This window comes from Mus caroli, unplaced genomic scaffold (assembly GCF_978045245.1).
Source record: "Mus caroli unplaced genomic scaffold, Mus_caroli_1 scaffold_8, whole genome shotgun sequence".
Taxonomy (NCBI): domain Eukaryota; kingdom Metazoa; phylum Chordata; class Mammalia; order Rodentia; family Muridae; genus Mus; species Mus caroli.
Window position 1 is genome coordinate 102,097,786 of NW_028227263.1, and position 17,702 is coordinate 102,115,487.

Genomic DNA, 17,702 nt, shown 5'->3' on the forward strand with positions numbered 1-17,702 from the left:
TGTGTGTATTTGATTCGTTGGGTTTTATTTTTGTTTTAGAGTCGCTGTAGCTCAGGCTGTCCTGGGTCTCACTAAGTCACCCAAGCTTGCTTTGAACTCATAATCCTCCTGCCTGTGCCTTCCGAGAGCAGGGATCACAGGCCTGTACCGTCATACCATGCCAAACCCTGACTGCAAAGAGATCATAGCTTGCTTCAATTCTAACTTCCTTTTCTACCTTATCGATGAGATCCTATGTCTCTGTCCCTTTAAGAATCCCAGCCTGTTGCTATGCTCTCAGGATTCCCCAGGGAGGGGGTCAGGTGCGTCACCTGTCACCTGTGTGCCTCTGGGACCCTACTGCCTGTTCCATCCAGCGCCATTCGGCTGCACTCCCTGCCTATCTCTTTGTTCAGAGCTGATCACCTGCTGTTGTCTTTGATACCACCGAACAGGTAAGAGCTCCCCCCCCCCCCGTGACTCCGGATGACCCTGTCCCATCCCAGCTCACTCGCTCCTGCATCTCCAATCCACCAATGGAGTTACTGGATCCCTAGCTCTGTAAACAGGGGCCTGAGCCCACTGTCCTGTCTGCATCCCCATCAGGTTGAGGAGTCCACACCTCGCATCCCTATTTCTTAAAGCCCTTGAACTCTAAGATCCAGACATCATCTAGCCCGTGGTCCAGGGATCCCGTGTCCTTCCCCCTGTAACCCTTCACCCCTGCTTGTAGGCCCCAATATTCAAAATCTCTAAGTACCCAATTTCTGCCAAGAACCAGAGACACAGACTCAGAGCCCAACAGTTTGTATCTCAGGACTGTGGAGTCTTCCTCCTCCCTCTGAGTTTGGGCCCCAGCTCTTCATTCCCATCGTCCTCAGGTGTTAAAGCCTTTGCAGTCCTGGCCTCTTAAGAGCCTTGGGAGAAGGTTGTCCTATGTCCCCTTGGCCATCTGACACCCTCTGAAGGTGGAATCTAACATTTGTGAGACCTTGAAAAGGTGTCATCCTGTCCCAATTTTTCAGGGACCCCACTGGAAAACGCACTACCACTCCCAGGAATCCCTGAAGTCCTGTATCCTTGGTGACCGGTTACCATCCCACAGCCTCCAAGGAGCTGCTGTTGGCTTTTGCCAGGGTCCCTAGACAGATCTGGGACCTCCTGGGAGCCGGTGGGTGTGGCCTCTGGGAGTGGGTGTGGTGTTTGGGTGGGCGTGGCTCCAGATGCTTTGGCCTTGACTGTTTCCTACCTACTCCTTCCACAGCTGTAAGCGTCTCAGAACCATGCAGCCCTTCAGCCCCATCTTCTTCCACCTCCTCTTTCTCTTTAATGGTCTGAGTTCCAGGGCAGCTCCCTCACCAGGGCAGCCTGTGGTCTCTGACCTCCAGGGGATGCTCCAGCCCTCTGGGATGCCCACTGGTACTCTAGAAAATCTTACTAGAGATCAACCTACCCCAGCATCCTCTGCAAGCCATCCTCCTGAGCACTCCGAGACACCACCCTCAGCTTCCCCTCACATCTCCACAAAAATCTTAAGGGAGACCCCTAGCCCCAGCCCCTTTCTTTCTCTAGAGACTCCCATTCCTGACCAGCTCACATCAGTAGCAGAATCTCAGGGTACTTCACAAATGAGTCCCTCCAAAGCAACACTTGCTAAACCTGAGACCCCCAAACCTGACCCAACTGGAATTTCCCCGTCTGACTCTCCAGAAACCCCAAAACCTAACCCCTCCAACACCTCACCCTCAGAGTCTCCTGAATCTGTATACACTGACCCCACACCAACTCTACACCATGAATCCCCTGAAATCTCCAAAAGAGATACCCCCAAACTCTCACCTGGTGAAGGGTCTAAGATACCAAGTCCCAGACCCACCCAAGTCCTCAGCTCCAAATCCCTAGAGACCTATGACCCCAGTGCCACCAGACACCTAAATTCTGCACTGGAACCAACCACCCACCCTGATCCTACAGAAAGTCCACAGTCAGTCTTTCTCACCACTCACAACTCTAATCCCACTGATGTCCCCCAAACCCAATTCCCCACAGCCCCCAACCAAAATGTAACAGAGATGGCTAGGACCTCTGACTTGGAACCCAGCTCTAGTCTTCCCACCCAGCCAACAACCTTCAGGGAGGAAGCCACCACTCCCAGTGAGCCAGGCTTGAGTCCCAGCCCAGAAGCCCCTGCAGTCACCCGAGTTGCCACCCCTGGCCTGTCCACCTCAGAATCCCCAGGGACCAAAGAGCTGCACGTACCCCAGAACTCAGACCCTAAAGGGCCAGATATCCCTCTTCCCTCAGCAAGGATTGCAGGGCCCCCCGCTCCTCTGGAGCACCCCAATCAGGTAGCACCTGCCCCTCAGAGACACAGCGGAGGAGACACAGTCAACACGATCATCGTGGTGGAGCGAGTGAAGGAGACGGGTGAGGGGCCTGAGGGCTGAGACTGGAGCCCTGGGTCTGAGGGAGGAGGGGTAGATCTGAATCCCTGGGTATGAAGTGGGGGAGTCTGGAACTAAGGGAGGAGAGTTGGGTCTGATGGAGAAGGGCTGGGTTTGGATCCCTGGTATGAGGGAGTGAGGCTGGGACTCCTGGGTCTGAGGGATGAGGGCAGGGTCTGGACCCCCGTGTTTGAGGGAGGAAAGTCCTCAGCTCAGGTTAGACGGCTGTGTCGTTCCTCAGGGGTGACTCTGGTCAGCCGCCCACGAGGCTCCGTCGGTGGGGCTCTGTGCCTGTTCTTCGCGGGGACAGGGCTGCTGATTGGCATCTTCCTGCTGCTGTGGTGCCTCTACCGCCGAGCCTCCAGACACAGGTCCTTTGCCCACCACCGGCTCCGGGACAGCGGAGATGAACCAGGTGAGTGTTTGCTCGCCCGAGAAAGACCTTATCCAGGCCTTACAGGGGACTTAGAACACCCTTCTAAAGAACACACACCCCTGTCCAGGGTAAGTATAAGGCTGACCCCACCGTGGTCTGGCTCCAGCCCGTTACATCTGAAATTATTCCTTTTCCTCCTCCTCTGAGGCGGGATCTCACTGCTCAGATACCCAATACACACACACACACACACACACACACACTACACTCCCTCTCTGAGCCTAAATTCCCCCCTATACCCACACACCCTCTCTGCTCAGTTAAGCCCCGCCTAATTGTGGACCACACCCCCCCATCGAGGCTCGCCCACCACCACCACCACCACCTCCCCCCTCCCCTCCCCACGCACGCACGCACGGACACGATTGCAGATTGCAAGCCCTCCCACGCACGGCCAGCCACCTGACGCGTCCCTCGCCCTTGCAGTCTTGCACCTCGATGCCCCGAAGGACCCGCTGGATCTCTACTTCTACGCCCCCGATGCGTGGGTGCCCTCCCACATCGCCACGCAGCCGCCACCTTCCACGCCCCCGCTGCCGCCCAAGCTGCCCCCTCCGCCCCGCGGGCCGCAGCGCCTGGAAGCCCTGTCGCCCGCCGCACTGACCCCCAACTTCTTCTGAGGACCGCGCCGCAGACCCGGCCCAGCTTCAATGCCTTAGCGGGACCCCAGAGCCAGGCTTCCCAATAAACCACCTCGCCCACCCCTGGAATCTGTGCCTGCGAGCGCCGCGGGGCCGCGGGGCCGAGGGGAGGCGCGGCCCAGAGCAGCCGGCAGCTGAGAAACTGGGGTGCAGACCGGGCGGTGGCGGAGGGCTGGGGTCCGACTGAGCCAGGGGGGACTGGGGGGTCGAGCGTAGGGCAGCAGGAAGAGACCGGGGTCTGCACACCCACCGGGGCCACAGCACGCGATCCGTACACCAGAGCGTTTATTGGGAGTGGGCGGGGCAGGGCAGGGTTTACGTCACAGAGACAGACACCAAGACACCAAGACCCTGCCCCAGGAACAACCCTCTCCTCCCAGCCCCGCTCCCCTTCCTGGGATTCTGTAACTTCTCTCACACACCTCCCCCCACCCACCCAGATTTCTACGTTGAGAGAGCGGTGTCTATGAGGGGAAGCACCCCAGATTTGGAATCATTTAGCCCCTGAGGGACACACAACAAATGGCCACTGAGAAACCGAGGGTGGTCTGGAACCACCCAGGAGAATAAAGTGCAAGGATTTGGGGGTGGGGGGGCGAGGGGGATCCTGAAACCACCACGGGGAGGAAGAGGTGGCCTCGAGCCGCTGAATTAATTAATAGCTTTGAGCAGCCACTACTGAGACCTGAAAACTGAGTCAGAAAAAGAGCACAGGGTGAGCAGAGCCATTTTGGCCATTTCCCTGGACATTGATTGTACTAAGCTAAGGACAAGGCCCGGCAAAGTGTGCTGGTGAGGGGACGAGGGAAGAAAAGGGGTGGGGGAGACTTGAAACCGCCATTTCCCCTCAGAAACGCTGGTGAGAATCAGTCCTGGGAACGGCGGCATTGGTGGTTAGGTTAAACCAGCTTGGAAAAATGCAGAATGGTTAGGCGAGCCTTGAAACTAATAGAGGACGACCATGAAGTCTTCTGAGCAGGGGACCACCTGAATAATCTCGGGGTAGCCTGAGAATCCCTGGGGTCTTGGGGAAAGGGGTGAAACCTCAAAACCACAAGAGAGGAAGAGGTTGAACTGTCCCTCCAAACAAAGCCCTCAGAGGGGAGATTTGAACCCACACAGGCAGAAACAAGCGGAGAACGACTTTCAGGGGAGTCTGGGTATCCTTGAAACTGCTAGTGTGCAGTTTCACCCCCGCAGGAGGCAGTTGAGAAGGAAAGAGGGCTGGTCGGACCGCACTGGGAACAAGGGAGGACTTGCATCTTAAGCCTGAGGCAGGGGAGGAGTGGGGTTCCTCGACACTGCCGCTCAGGCTAGATAGAGGTGTATGGAGTGGAAGTCCTGGAAACTGCCGCACAGTGGGAGGGGCCGTGGTCAGTAGTCCCGGACAGGGGGCGGGGGCCTCGGAGGCTGCACTGTGCTGTGTGTGGCCCCGTAGGACGGAGGCGGCGCGGGGGGCGCCCCTGGGGGCTCAGCCTCGTCCTCCATTTCACTTTCGTCACTGCCAGCCAGCTGGTCGTGGCCAACAAAGCCACACTTCTCCTCGCTCATCTCCTCCGGCTCCGCCCACGGCTGCTTCTCTCCCGAAGCAAAGACCCCATAGAAGATGACACCGCCGTAGTGCACCAGGGAGGCTATGAGGAACACGTACTGCCACTCCTCCCGCGTCTGGGGGCAGACAAGGCAGATCAGAGAGGGGTGGATGCACACCTGTCAGTTCCGGGGCTCTGCAGGGTGAGGCCGGAGGCTAGCCAGCATGGGCTACACGGCTTGAAAAATACAGATACTGGGGCCTGAAAGGTGGCTCAGAGCTTAAAGAGGTCTTACTGCTTGCTTTTGCAGGAGACCCAAGTTTGGTTCCCAGCATCCAAACGAGGCTGCTCACAGTCACCTCTGTAGGCTCAGCACTCACATGCAAATACACACATTTAAAACGAATAGGAAGCCAGGAAGCGGAGGCAGGTGGATCTCTGTCAGTTCGGGGTCAGCCTGGTCTACAGAGTGAGACTCAGACCAAAGGGGAGGAAAAAATGGAGTTGGTGAGAACAGAGCTGCCAACCCGAATGTCTGAGCTCTGTCCTTGAGACACCATGATGGGAAAAGCAAACCAACAGTTGTCCTGACCTCTACACACATCCCATGCCACAAATTAGCTCACACACATTAAGTTAATAAAAATAAATTAATTAATAAGCATAGATTTTCTTTAAGAGCTAAAAGAAAATCTCTGAGCAGGGCTGGAGAGATGGCTCAGCGGGTTAAGAGCACCTACAACTCTTCCAGAGGTCAGGAGTTCAAATCCCAGCAACCACATGGTGGCTCACAACCATCCATAATGAGATCTGACGCCCTCGTCTGGGGTGTCTGAAGACAGCGACAGCGAGCAATTGGGACTGGAGCGAGAAGGAAAAGTGTCTGAAGACTTCTACAGTGTACTTACATATAATCAACTAACAAATCTTTGAAATAAATTAGAAGTTAAAAAAAGAAAGAGGCGTGGTGGCACACGCCTTTAGTCCCAGCACTCAGGAGGCAGAGGCAGGTGGATTTCTGAGTTCGAGGCCAGCCTGGTCTACAGAGTGAGTTCCAGGACAGCCAGGGCTATGAGCTCAAGGCCAACAGAGTGAGAAAGAAAGGGTAGAGGGGCTCGGAACGGTTAAGAACACTGGCTGCTCTTGCCAGAGGGTCCTGAGTTCAATTCCCAGCAACCACAAGGTGGCTCACGATCTGTAATGAGATCTGGTGCCCTCTTCTGGCCTCCAGGCATATATGCAGACAGATGCTATATACATAATAAATAAATCGAAAGAAAGAAAGAAAGAAAGAAAGAAAGAAAGAAAGAAAGAAAGAAAGAAAGAAAGAAAGAAAGAAAGAAAGAGAGAGAGAGAAAAGAAAAGAAAAGATAGAAGCCGGGCATGGTGGTGCACGCCTTTAATCCCAGCACTTGGGAGGCAGAGGCAGGCGGATTTCTGAGTTCGAGGCCAGCCTGGTCTACAGAGTGAGTTCCAGGACTGCCAGGGTTATACAGAGAAACCCTGTCTCGAAAAACGAGAGAGAGAGAGAGAGAGAGAGAGAGAGAGAGAGAGAGAGAGGAAGAAGAGTAAGGAACTAAGGAACATTGGGAATCTAGAAGGTTCCAGGCAAACTCTGGGAGGGCTGTGCTAACCTTGTGCTTGGTCATTGCACCCACGATGATGGGGCACACCATCCCAGACAGTGTGCCCACGCCATTGGAAATGCCCATCAAGATGCTGGCATAGCGAGGGGCGATGTCCAAGTGGTTCACGTTAAACCCTGGTGGGGTATCAAGGTAGCAGACATCATACCAAGTCCCACCTCAGATAACCCACTGAAGTGCTACATCCACCCCATCCCCTGCTCTTCTGAGACACTCGTTTTTTCAAAAATTATATTTACTAATGTGTATAGGGGGTGAGGCAGGGAAGTGAACGTGTGCCTGCAGTCCCCGTAAAGTCCAGAAGAGGGCGCCTGATCCGCCAGAGCTGGAGTTATTGGAAGTATGGTAGATGCTGGAAACCCAACTCGGGTCCTTTGCAAGAGCAGCAAGGGTTTTAACTGTTGAGACATTTCTCTCGTTCCCAGGGCCCGAGCTGACTCCAGTACCCCAAACTGCCTATCTGAGGTTCTCACCAGAGATGGCAAAGCCACTGAAGCCCACAGCCAGGACCAGGAAGGAGATGGCCACGCCCTTGGAGTGCGAGTATCCGACCACCAGCAGCAGCGTGGCTTCCATCCCGAAACCTGAAGAGGGTCATGTCTCCCAAGTGCCCGTTGTGACTCCGTTGGCCACCTCGCCAATGACAGTCTTGATCTCACCCCGACCCCCTTCTACTGACCCCTTCTAGTCACTCTGACCTGCAGCAGACCTGACCCTGGTTCCACCAAACTAGACTGGGTCCTGCTTCCCCAAGACTCAACCTGATCCATGCCCTTTGGTGCTCTGCCTCCAAAGCGTCCACTGTGACCCCACCTTCTGACTAGGCCACTCAGTAAGGACCCAATACCTCATCTCTGAACCCTCAAGAGACACTTCTCATACGGAAGCTCAAGACCCCACTCATGTCTCCATCGCTTCTGAACCCCACTCTCAGCTGAACTTGCTAAGTCCCCACTCACAGCCTGGTGTTCCCAAGTCCGCACCCATGGCCTGTTTCCCAGTCGCCTGTCTCCTCAGGTCCCCCATCCACAGCCCTCCCCACTCCCAGCCTAGTTTAAGTCTGGTTCCACCTAGACTCGTGAGGGCCCCATCCTTCCAGTTCAGCGTCTTCTCTACTCCATCCGGGTCTGCCTACCCTTCCAGACTGTGGTCTGCAAACCTGACTTGGTGAAACTGTTGCACACCGCCCTTCCTCACTCGGGTTGGGTCTGGTCAGCCACGCCCTTGACCCCGCCTTCGCCCCACCCATCAGCCCTCCCCTTTGTACTCTGCTCCACCCACTCACCCCCGCAGTTCATGAGCTTTCGCACGTTGGTAGTAGACATTATGTGACGACTGCGCAGAAAGTCAGCGATCTGGCCTCCGATGGGTACGATGATGGTCATGACAAGGTGAGGCAGCGCCGACACCAGCCCCACCTGAGAGAGCGGGTGAATGGGCATTCACACCAGATGTGATTGGGTGACCCCCACCTCCTCCTCCATCCCTGCCTCGGGACGCAGGCACCCTGTCCCTCACCCCCATCGAGTCCCCTACTCCTGCACCCCCACCTTGCTGATCTCAAAGCCGAACACTTCTTCAAAGTAGGCAGGCTGGGAGATGAGGAGCAGGTAGAAGGTCCAGCTACGGCAAAAGTTCGCAACGATGATGGCATAGACGGGCATGGACGTAAAGAAGCGCCTCCAGGGTGTGTTAAACTTCTGTGGGGGGGTGGGCGGGGAGGGGAGGGCAGAGCAGGCCATGCTAAGACTGATACCAGGACTTGAGAACTTTGTGTCCCACTAGGGACCCCAAGATACTTCACAGAAGCCTCGAGAATGGGCCAGAATGGGCCACACGTTTCTTCTGAGAACTTAGGAATTCTAAAAATGCAGCCTTCAGGTTGCATTGCAAAGATGAAGGATGGGTCCTGACTCTCAGAGGCTCCTCAGGTTTCATGATAACCCATAAATCGCGAGTCCAGTAAAACATCGATTCAACCACTTACTCCCCCAAAGTCTAGACACACCCACCAGCAATAGCTAGCAAAAATTCACATTCTAATCCTCTCTGCTGTTGCCAACAAAGCCTCATGGGTGGCTCTAAATCACCCACCTAGTAGTACCTGCCATTCCTAAACTCCATCCCACCTAATATGGAATCTAGCCCAGCTATTTTCTTTCTTTCTTTTTTTCTCTTCGTTTTTTTTTTTTTTTTTTTTTTTTTTTTTTTCCAGTAGTAGGAAGGCTAGGCAGATGCTCTTTCATTGTAAAACACCCCTCACTAGGGGATTCTGGGCAAACGATGGATGGACCACTGAGCTAAACCTCTAACCCAGATGAGAAACAAAGCTTCAGGAAATACCTGGCCTAGCCTTGAACTCATTTTATAGCCTGACCTCGAACTCGCAATCCTCCTGCCTCGCCCCGCCCCCACTTGCCCCCAGCCTTTTGCTTGGCAGTTCTATCTTCTCTGGGTCTTTGCACAGGTTTGAACGCGCGCGCGCGCGCGCACACGCACGCACGCACGCACACACACACACACACACAGTCATGTAGCCTTGTACCAACCGTAACGGGGTTCATGAGCTTGGCGCTCTCCCCGATGGCATCTTCAATGTATTTGCGCTCCTCCTCGGAGATGCTGGGGTGCAGTGCCGGTGACTCGTAGGAGACAAGCAACCAGAACAGGTACCAAAAGATCCCGAAGCTGCCTAAGGGGGGGTCAGCAGGGATATGGGTGTAGGGTGACATCCAGAGTTGCTCAGCCAGCCCGAGTGCCACCCAGAATCATGCATCTGGGTCCCTCACCATAGACATAGAAGACAGAACTCCATCCTGAATACTGCACCAGGACCCCAGCCAAGGGCATGGCAACCACCGCCCCGGCATAAGAACCTGAGGAGACAATGAGGGTAGAGAACAGACCTAGTCCCAGGTCTTTCCTAGATCCAGGAAAGCAGCCCCTCAGCCCTGAAATCTCTGCTGCACCTACACTGAGATCCCAGCTCCTAGCTCAGCCCTCCTCACACAAGAGCTGCTCCCCAGCCCCTTCCTCTCACCGCAAAAGGCTGTCGTTGCCAGCCGACTCCGTTCTAAGGGAGGGGCCCATTTGCTCCAGATGCCGTGGCAAGCAGGGTATGTGACCCCCTAGGGAGGGAGCACAGAGGTCAACAAGAAGAGGTGTGGTCAGAGAGGGAAGCAGGGTTTATGGGGCAGGCTTTACCTCCACCAATCCCTGAAGGATCCTCACGAAGATGACACAGCCATAGTGAACGCGGGCTGCTGAAGGGATCAACATGTTTAGGGTGGAGGTAGCCACAATAGCAAAGCCAAAGACCCTGTTGAGAAAGGTGGGGGGAAAAAAAGAGTCTAGCCATGCCAGATATAGTGAGGTGTTCGAGTGGCACTAGCCATCCAGCCTTCCCACTGCTCCTAGAATTTTTCCCTCCCTGCCTACATCAGGCCCTGTGTATAACAGAACTAGGGGCTGCCTCCAAGATATGCCCTCAAACAAGGACCCTCCCAATTTCCCAGAGCCAAACCCAAGGCCACACCCTCTAGCTCCACCACACACAACTCCAATTTCTGCCAACTTGAGACACTACAACGGTACCTGTTGGCTGCGAATTTTTGGCAGATAAATCCTCCAGGAATCTGAGTGACAATGTAGCCCCAGAAAAAGGAGCCATGTATGAGGCCGACAGTCTCTGGATCCCAGTTGAACTGGGCTTTCTGTGGGTCAAAATACATATCAAACTAGATGCCCCCCAGACTCTACCCTCTACCAATCAGCACCCATAGACTTAGCACCTCAGCCAATCAGCAACAAGATGCCCCGCCCACTCCCCAAATCTACCAATCAGAGCTCAGTGGATCTCCGCCCTTCTATGTTGCTAGGGCCTGCCCTACCACTTTAGCTACAGGCGCTGCTGCCTAGAAGCTCAGTTCTACTTGCTTGCTTACCTCAGTATCCCCTCCCTGAATATCCCCAAGTGTAGGGGTGACTGCCTCCTGTTTGTGGACAGACCTGTATGGGGTCTAGGCAGGGCCAAGAAGCAGCTAAATTAGGTGTGTTCCCAATTACAATAGAGCAAAGGACAAGGTTCAGGTAAGCCACAGACCAAACCAAGATTATTTTTTTCTTTTTCCAGTCAAGGACATAGCTTGTGTAATATCCAAGTTAAAATAACATAAATCTGAGCTTGGACGAGGCTTTAGATGTGGGCCAGAACTAATCAGGTGGACATAGGCAGAGGTGAATTTGGAAAAGAGCTTGAGATAGCAGTGAAATTATTCAAGTGTGATCCGAGAACATAAACGTGGGGCAGGGCCAGAAGTAAAAGGGCTAGAAGGTCTCAAAGCAGCCACAGTAGCAAACCTAATGCTAGTGTTGTCTTTTCCACAATCTGGGATGGAAAGGAGGCGGAGCTTCCTTTATATAAGGGCGGGGCTGAGGAAGCCAGGAGTGGGATGAGATCTGTAGGGAGGCACGGAAAGGCAGGACCAAAGGGTGGTAACTGGGAAGGAGTGCAACCTGGACCACGGACAGTGAGCAGGACTCGCCAAAGCAGCTACCTGCACCACCACGTGGCCCCCACGGTGGGTTGTGCTGTTGTTGACCATGGACACGATGGCCACGCCCAGGTTGCAGCGGATGCCAAAGCTGATACAGAAACCCAGACCGCTCATGATGGCGATGATGTAGCGGCGAGGGAGGCCAAAACAGGTGCAGTCCACCACAGGCGGGTCCCGCGTGTGCGTGGTCACTGGCCGCCCGTCGGCGCTCAGCTCCAGTGTCTCTGCGCCTTCCTGCCGCTTCTCCAGTAACCTGCAGGGAAGCGAGAAGCAAGACTCAGCAGTCTAGGCCCCTCCTCCCGGTGACAACAGGGGTCCTAGGCTTAACCTTGCTTGGCTGCCCTCACTATGATGCAGGCATCTCTGGATCTGTGTTTCCCTCCCTCTATCCAAGAACTCAGAGTTCCCTCTCTTCCCTGTGACACAGGAGTGCAGGGCAAAACCCACGTCTTTTGCCAGACCCAGAATCTGAGTCCGAATTCCTTCCAGTCCCGGGAGTCCAGGCCACCGGCTCTCTCCTGCCTCAACTCTGGGGTCAAGATCTTCAGTCGACTTCTCCCCAGCCCTCTCTCATCTCTCCCCACTAGGGAGTTATAGATTCTACACAACCCGTAGAATCAAAGAGCAGGTGCCTGCTAGCCCCCACCGCAAGGCTCCAAGACTGTCCCCAGCCCCCTCCAGCAGATGCAGATCCGAGTCTATTTGAGTCAGCAAAGGTACAAAGGAGAGCCCTGCGCAAAGGTGTCAACAGAGCAGATGCTTCCGAGCCATCTCGGCTATATATATCGACCCCCTCCCCCTTCCATCTCCCCCTGTGGTTGCCTTGCCCTGCTTCCAGGCCCCAGATGTGGGGTTGAGTCCAGCTAAAGCCGCCTGAAGCCCATTCCCACATATGTGGTTTGGGGACTCCCTCGCAGGGTGCCGAATCCAGCCGTCTGGCTTAAGTATCCATCCCTGGGGAATCTGGAGTTCAGACTCAGCCTAGGGGGCAGGGAGGGGGAGTGATAACTGGTGTCCTGGCAAGGGACAGATGGCCCTGGTAGGGAGATTGGCGCATTCATTCCCCAGCGTGACTCTCGCCTCCGCCCGATCTGCATCCAGGATTGAGTCTGTGATGATGGATAGGGCTCATGGAAGGGCTGCCGCCCAGCCTGAGGGAGGCTGCTGGAGACGGGAGAGCCTGACCTGGAGGCAGGAGGAAAGAGACCAGAGAGGTGGGGAAATTGTGGGGATGAAAGACAAAGAGCTGTGAAGAGTGGGGCAGAACCATGGGGAGTAGCCAGAGACTGGGGCGGGGAGACCTAGTGAAGACGAGAGAGAGAGAGAGAGAGAGAGAGAGAGAGAGAGAGAGAGAGAGAGAGAGAGAGAGAGAGAGAGAGAGAGAGAGAGAGGAGAAATCAAAAGATAGTGACCCAGGGAGTAAGAAAGGCAGAGTGGGAAAATGACAGAGACCTAGGGAGAGGGCCAGAGAATGAGAAAAAAGGAAAAAAGGGAGGTAGAGACTCAGGGGCGAGAACACAGGAACTGACAGACAGGCAGCAAGAGACACAGCTGTGCCGTGAGGAGAGCAGAGAGAGGAGAGTGGAGAGCGCCTCTGATGCTAGAAAATGGAGAGATGAGGACACACTGAGGACAAATGATCTGAGGCCATGAAGTGCCTGAGTGTGGGGACATTTCGTGTTCTGTGTGGCCCCTCTGAGGCGGGTAGGCAGGCAGGCAGGGGATCGGGCTGCCTCCCAGGAAGGGGCGAGAACAGATGGAGGCGAGGGAGATGGGGACGGGGGAGGAGAGAACAGCCAGACGGGCTGGGGGAGGGGGGAGGACCAAAGAACACAACCGACAGCCCCATACTGAGACTTAAGGAGGTGGGGAGGGGCAGGAAAGAAATGGGGTGGAGTCGGGCGGTGGTGGTGGCACACCCTTTGATCCCAATCCCAGCACTCTGGAGGCAGAGGCAGGTGGATCTCTGAATTCGAGGCTAGCCTGATCTACAGAGAGTTCCAGGACAGCCACAGCTACCCAGGGAGGCTGAGGCAGGAGGATTGCTGCAATTTCAAGACCAGCCTGGGCTACAGAGTGAGACAAGTGAGGGGGCGGGGCAGAGATTTAACCCAGTTGGTAGAATGTTTGCCTAGCATGTAGGAAGGTCTGAGTTCCGTCCCCAACACTCCATAAGCCAGGTATATTAGCACACATTTGTGATCATAACAGAGGCGGGAGGATCAGGAGTTCAAGGTCAGCTTGGCTATATAGTGAATTTGAAGCCAGACTGGGATACACCAGACTTTGTCTCAAGGAAACAAAACAAGCCGTATGGTGCTGCTCACCTTTAACCACAGTACTTTAAGGAAGAGGCAGGATCTCCGTGAGTTCTAGGCCAGCCAGGGCTAATGGGCCAGAGCCTGTCTCAAAAAAAAAGGGGGGGGGAGGGTCCCAAGGATAGAAGGAGAGGGGTTAGACAGTAACCAAGAGAAAGAAGGAAGAAAGGTGGAGGGAACACACCCCAGGAGCTGGGACTCAAAGCCTTCAGAGTAAACCCCACAGGAGTGAAGGACACCCCCCCCCGCTCCCCTCTATACAGCATTAGCCAGTGAGACTGGAGATTGACCGGGGGTTGATTTCTGATATTTGACTGACTCTGAAACTATAGGTGTGAGTGTAACCCCTGAATTTTGATATTTGTTATTTATATTTGATGTCAGATTTCTCTAAGCCATGCAAGCTTTACAAACAGGATTCTGAGTCTCATACAAGATTTAAAAAAAAGAAAAGCCAGGAAGTTCAAGTGTGGCCTGGTGGTGTGAGCCTGTCATCCTACCACTTGGGAGAAAGAGGCAAGATGATCAAGAGTTCAAGGCCAGCCTGGGCTTCAGGAGATCCTGTCTCAAATAGCAAGAGTCACAGAAAACTCCCATCTCCTCTCTGGATGACCCCAACTAGGCCAAGGATCTGGTGAGGGAATTCGTCCCTTGGGTTAGGTGGCGTTTCCCCAAAGGAAGACCGGGTCTCAACTGCTCCCTAGGTATCTGACCACTGCCTGCGTCTCTGTCTTCCTATGCCTTGGCAGTTTGCTGGTCTCCTACGGTAGGAAACCGAGACTCCAAAAGCAGATCTCCCAGGTCCAAGGTCACACTCCTTCTGCGGACCTGATCTGCTCCTGGCCTCCACCAATACCATGCTGGAACCTGACTGTAAGAAGCAAGGACCCCTGGCTCCTCCACGTTGTCCTAAGTCACCCTGGGTTACCTGGTCCAAGAGATCCCCCTCCCCGATAAGCTAGCAGCACTCATCTCCAGGAACATCTATCGCTCTGAGCTCTCATTTGAAGCTTGGGAAGGAGAATGACCTGTGTACCAATAATATCCTCCACTGTCAAAGTAAACTCGGGATTTTGTTTGCAAATAAATGCTTGCCCCCCTTCCCAATTTTCTGCTGCTTCTCCTGCCTCTGGGGTCTCTGAATTCAGAAAGAGAAGGTGAGACTGGAGACCCAGAGGGGAGATAGAGAGGCTAAGGGAGGGGGCCTGAGGAACACCTGTCTCCTGCTGTCACCCCCTCCCAGCCCCCTCCACCAGCACATCTTTCTCTAGCTCCCCTGACTTCACGCTGGTGTATTTTGAGAAACTCGTGAAAGGAGGCGAGAAAAAAGGGTGGGGAGGGGCTGGGAATTGGAAAATGAAGAGGTGAAGCTGTCTCAGCTCCCCCCTCCACAGCTCGCCTCCCCCCCCCGCCCCCCGCCGCCGCCACATACACACACTGCACCTTCCTGCCTTCCTCTGTCCACCTCATCCCTCTCATGTTACTAGAGGGTGGGGTTAACTTTGGATCTAGGAGGTGAGGTACAGCAAGCTGGACCATCACTAGCATAGTTCTCGGGTGGCCCAGTAAGATGGTCTGAGGAACATGTAAAGGTGGACTAGGGCCCTGTGTGGAGGGCACTATGCCCACGAGGCCATCTCCTCCCTGCACTGTGGATAGATATTTTTAGGCCTCTCAAGAGCTGAGTAATTTCTCTGACTTGGAGCCAGAGCTGGGGTTGGGGGTGAGAGGCTGGGAGGTGTCCAGGCTACCTCAAGGGACACTGGGGTCACTGGAATCATGGCCCTTGGTGGGAGCAAATATCGCCAAGTTCTAACTCATATCCCTTGGGAAGTCCATATTACCCGCAAGATTAATTTGGTTTTGTGGCCTGAAACTCCCTTCATCCCCCTCACCCCCAGGACCTAAGATACCCCAGTTTTCCCCTCTCAGCTTAACCCCCCTCAAGGACAAGAACCAACAGCCCCAATCCGCTTTAGCTCCAGATTAAAAGCCTCGAGGGACTGAACCTGAGAAAGAGGAGAGGTGGAAAGAGCCAGGGTGGGGAGATAGCGGTGAACAGTCAGAGATGCTGAGAGAGACAGATCAAAGTAGGGACCAGAGGTCCAGGGAAGAAGAGAGGAAGGGGAATACAAGAGTCAGAGTCAGGACTGATGGACAGCTAGTGGCCGCCCGCATTGGCTCCTAATCAGAGAGAGGGGACAGACACCCAGTGGGAAGAAGAACCCAGAGAGAGGACATATCTAAAGTAAAAGACCGAGAAGACAGGTGGACAGAGATCCAGAGAATAGGGAGGGACACACAATCCCAAAGAAAAGTCGAGCCCGAGGTGCGGGGGACCGGGGGTGGGGGGTGGGGGGGAACGATGATGAACTAGGCAGGGTGGAAGGACAGCACTGACAGGACGGAATCCTGAACAGATGGGTGGGCCTCCCCACATTGTGCCTGGGTGTCGCCTCTCTTCTCCCTCTGTCAGTTGCTCTCGGATGGAAAGGGGGCATCCTCATCCTTACCCTCCCAGGAACCCCACCAGGCTCACCGGTGCAGCCTCCCCAGGGCGCGCCCCGCCAGCTTCCGAAACTCCTCCTGCCGGAACTCCATGGTGGCTGTGCCCACGCGGGTCCCCTGCCAATCCCCCCGCCCGCGGGCCCGGGCGGCCGCGTCCGGGATCCCGGGGTCCGCCCCGGCCCGGCCCGGCCCCGCAGCTCCGCTCGGGGGGGAACCAGGCTGCGAGTGCCCGCTGCCCGGGGCTGTAGCGGACTCAGCGTCGGGGCGGGGCGGGGCATCCACGCCCACCAAAGGAGGCCCCACCCCTTGTAGGAAGGACCCGCCCTCTCCTTCCAACAGGCTACCTGGAGATGCTAGGCCAGTTTTCTCTTGGCTTGGCTTGCAGGCTAGACCCCTCTCTCTTTCAGCTCTTCCATCCTAGAGCCTCCACCTGTCCACCCCAAGGCCGCGTCCCTGGGATTGAACTCCGAGTTGCCTCGCTCCCCACTATAATACACTCCCCAGATACTCTGCACGTTCCAAGCTCTTTGAGTCTCTTCTTCCCAGATCTCTTTGCTTCTGAGCTCTCTTCCCATTCGACCTTTGGCTTGCTTCCTCTCCTTCACTCTTTTTCTTTTCTTTTAAAAAAAATTTTTTTTTTGAGTGCCACACACCTTTAATTCCAGCATTCAGGAGGCAGGCTATGAATCTGTGTGAATTCAAGGCACAGGCATGGGAGGCAGAGGCAGGCAAATTTCCGAGTTCGAGGCCAGCCTGGTCTACAGAGTGAGTTCCAGGACAGCCAGGACTACACAGAGAAACCCTGTCTCAAAAAAAAAAAAAAAAGTTTATTCTTTTAAAGTTTAATTAGGTATGCATGTTTTGCTAACATATTATATATCTGTGTACTATTTGTATGCCTACTGGCATTGGAGGAGATGTGACCTGCCATGTGGGTGTTTGGAGCTGAACCCAGGTCCTCTGGAGTGCAGCCTATTAGCGCTGAGCCATCTCTCTGGCCCCCTTTTTTCTTTGTTGGCCATACAGGGGATACAGGCTGTGCCGCTGAACTGGACTGGCTTTCTCATTTTTCAGGTTCCACTTTTCCCCTTGAATTCACTTTTTTTTTTAATCTGCACCCCATCTTTCTCTCCCTGAGTTTCAACTCCTTCTCCTTCCATCCTTTTGAACTCTGCTAGCTATAACCAGGCTCACTACTACTGCCCTTCGTGCCCCATCGTGTCCTTCCTCACTTCCCAAGAGTATGTCGGGTTGCCTAGACTCTATGATATTCTTTTGAGTCTGGGCCCCATCAATTGGGCTATGTCTCCTCCCTCTGAGTTCTGTCTCTGCTCCCCAAGTATGTGTGGAGTCCTACATACTTGCTGTCTATGTTCTGTCTCTGACTTCTGTGCCTGGCTCCTCCCCTTGAGTCTGACTCCTTCCTCCATGTGTGTCCCAGCAGTGACTTCCACTCGGGCTCCACGATCTGTCCCCACCCACTAAGTCCTCTTTCCACCCGTAAATTCCACTCCCATCCCTTGGGGGTAACCCCAACTCTAAAATGGCCCTGAAGCACTCCAAGACAATGCTTCTCCCAGTGCATCCCAAGTTCTATGCCTTAGCAGGGTGTTGGTTTCCCCACCGTCTCTCTCCCCGTGTC

General features: G+C 54.7%; 2 protein-coding genes and 1 long non-coding RNA gene across 6 annotated transcripts; 2 read left to right on the forward strand and 1 right to left on the reverse strand.

The window, feature by feature from the left end:
• The first annotated feature begins 290 nt into the window (after window positions 1-290).
• On the forward strand, window positions 291-3,562 carry Gfy (golgi associated olfactory signaling regulator). Of its 3 annotated transcripts, none has more exons than XM_021167011.2 (5): window positions 291-434; window positions 1,005-1,150; window positions 1,244-2,406; window positions 2,665-2,838; window positions 3,286-3,562. In XM_021167011.2, the coding sequence occupies exons 3-5, from the start codon at window positions 1,263-1,265 to the stop codon at window positions 3,477-3,479; spliced, it is 1,512 nt and encodes a 503-aa protein (XP_021022670.1). In that variant the 5' UTR covers window positions 291-434; window positions 1,005-1,150; window positions 1,244-1,262; the 3' UTR covers window positions 3,480-3,562. The 3 variants fall into 3 exon arrangements, with proteins under 3 accessions (XP_021022670.1, XP_085697886.1, XP_085697887.1); XM_085841760.1 differs by having other exon boundaries at window positions 329-434; window positions 861-1,150; XM_085841761.1 differs by having other exon boundaries at window positions 360-434; window positions 980-1,150.
• Window positions 3,563-3,774: 212 nt separating this feature from the next.
• On the reverse strand, window positions 3,775-16,318 carry Slc17a7 (solute carrier family 17 member 7). 2 transcript variants are annotated; one of them, XM_021167009.3, is made up of 13 exons: window positions 16,092-16,318; window positions 11,235-11,487; window positions 10,623-10,697; window positions 10,273-10,391; window positions 9,883-9,997; window positions 9,719-9,806; window positions 9,468-9,554; window positions 9,228-9,370; window positions 8,229-8,378; window positions 7,964-8,096; window positions 7,152-7,262; window positions 6,667-6,794; window positions 3,775-5,168 (listed from the first exon to the last, which is right to left on the reverse strand). In XM_021167009.3, exons 1-13 carry the CDS (start codon window positions 16,151-16,153, stop codon window positions 4,875-4,877), a joined length of 1,758 nt encoding a protein of 585 aa, XP_021022668.1. In that variant the 5' UTR covers window positions 16,154-16,318; the 3' UTR covers window positions 3,775-4,874. The 2 variants fall into 2 exon arrangements, with proteins under 2 accessions (XP_021022668.1, XP_021022669.1); XM_021167010.3 differs by lacking the exon at window positions 10,623-10,697 and having other exon boundaries at window positions 16,092-16,316.
• LOC115031559 (uncharacterized) lies at window positions 12,360-14,652 on the forward strand. The gene is made up of 3 exons (XR_003837232.1): window positions 12,360-12,448; window positions 13,937-14,186; window positions 14,302-14,652. It is a non-coding gene; the product is annotated as an uncharacterized LOC115031559 (long non-coding RNA).
• Window positions 16,319-17,702: the final 1,384 nt, after the last annotated feature.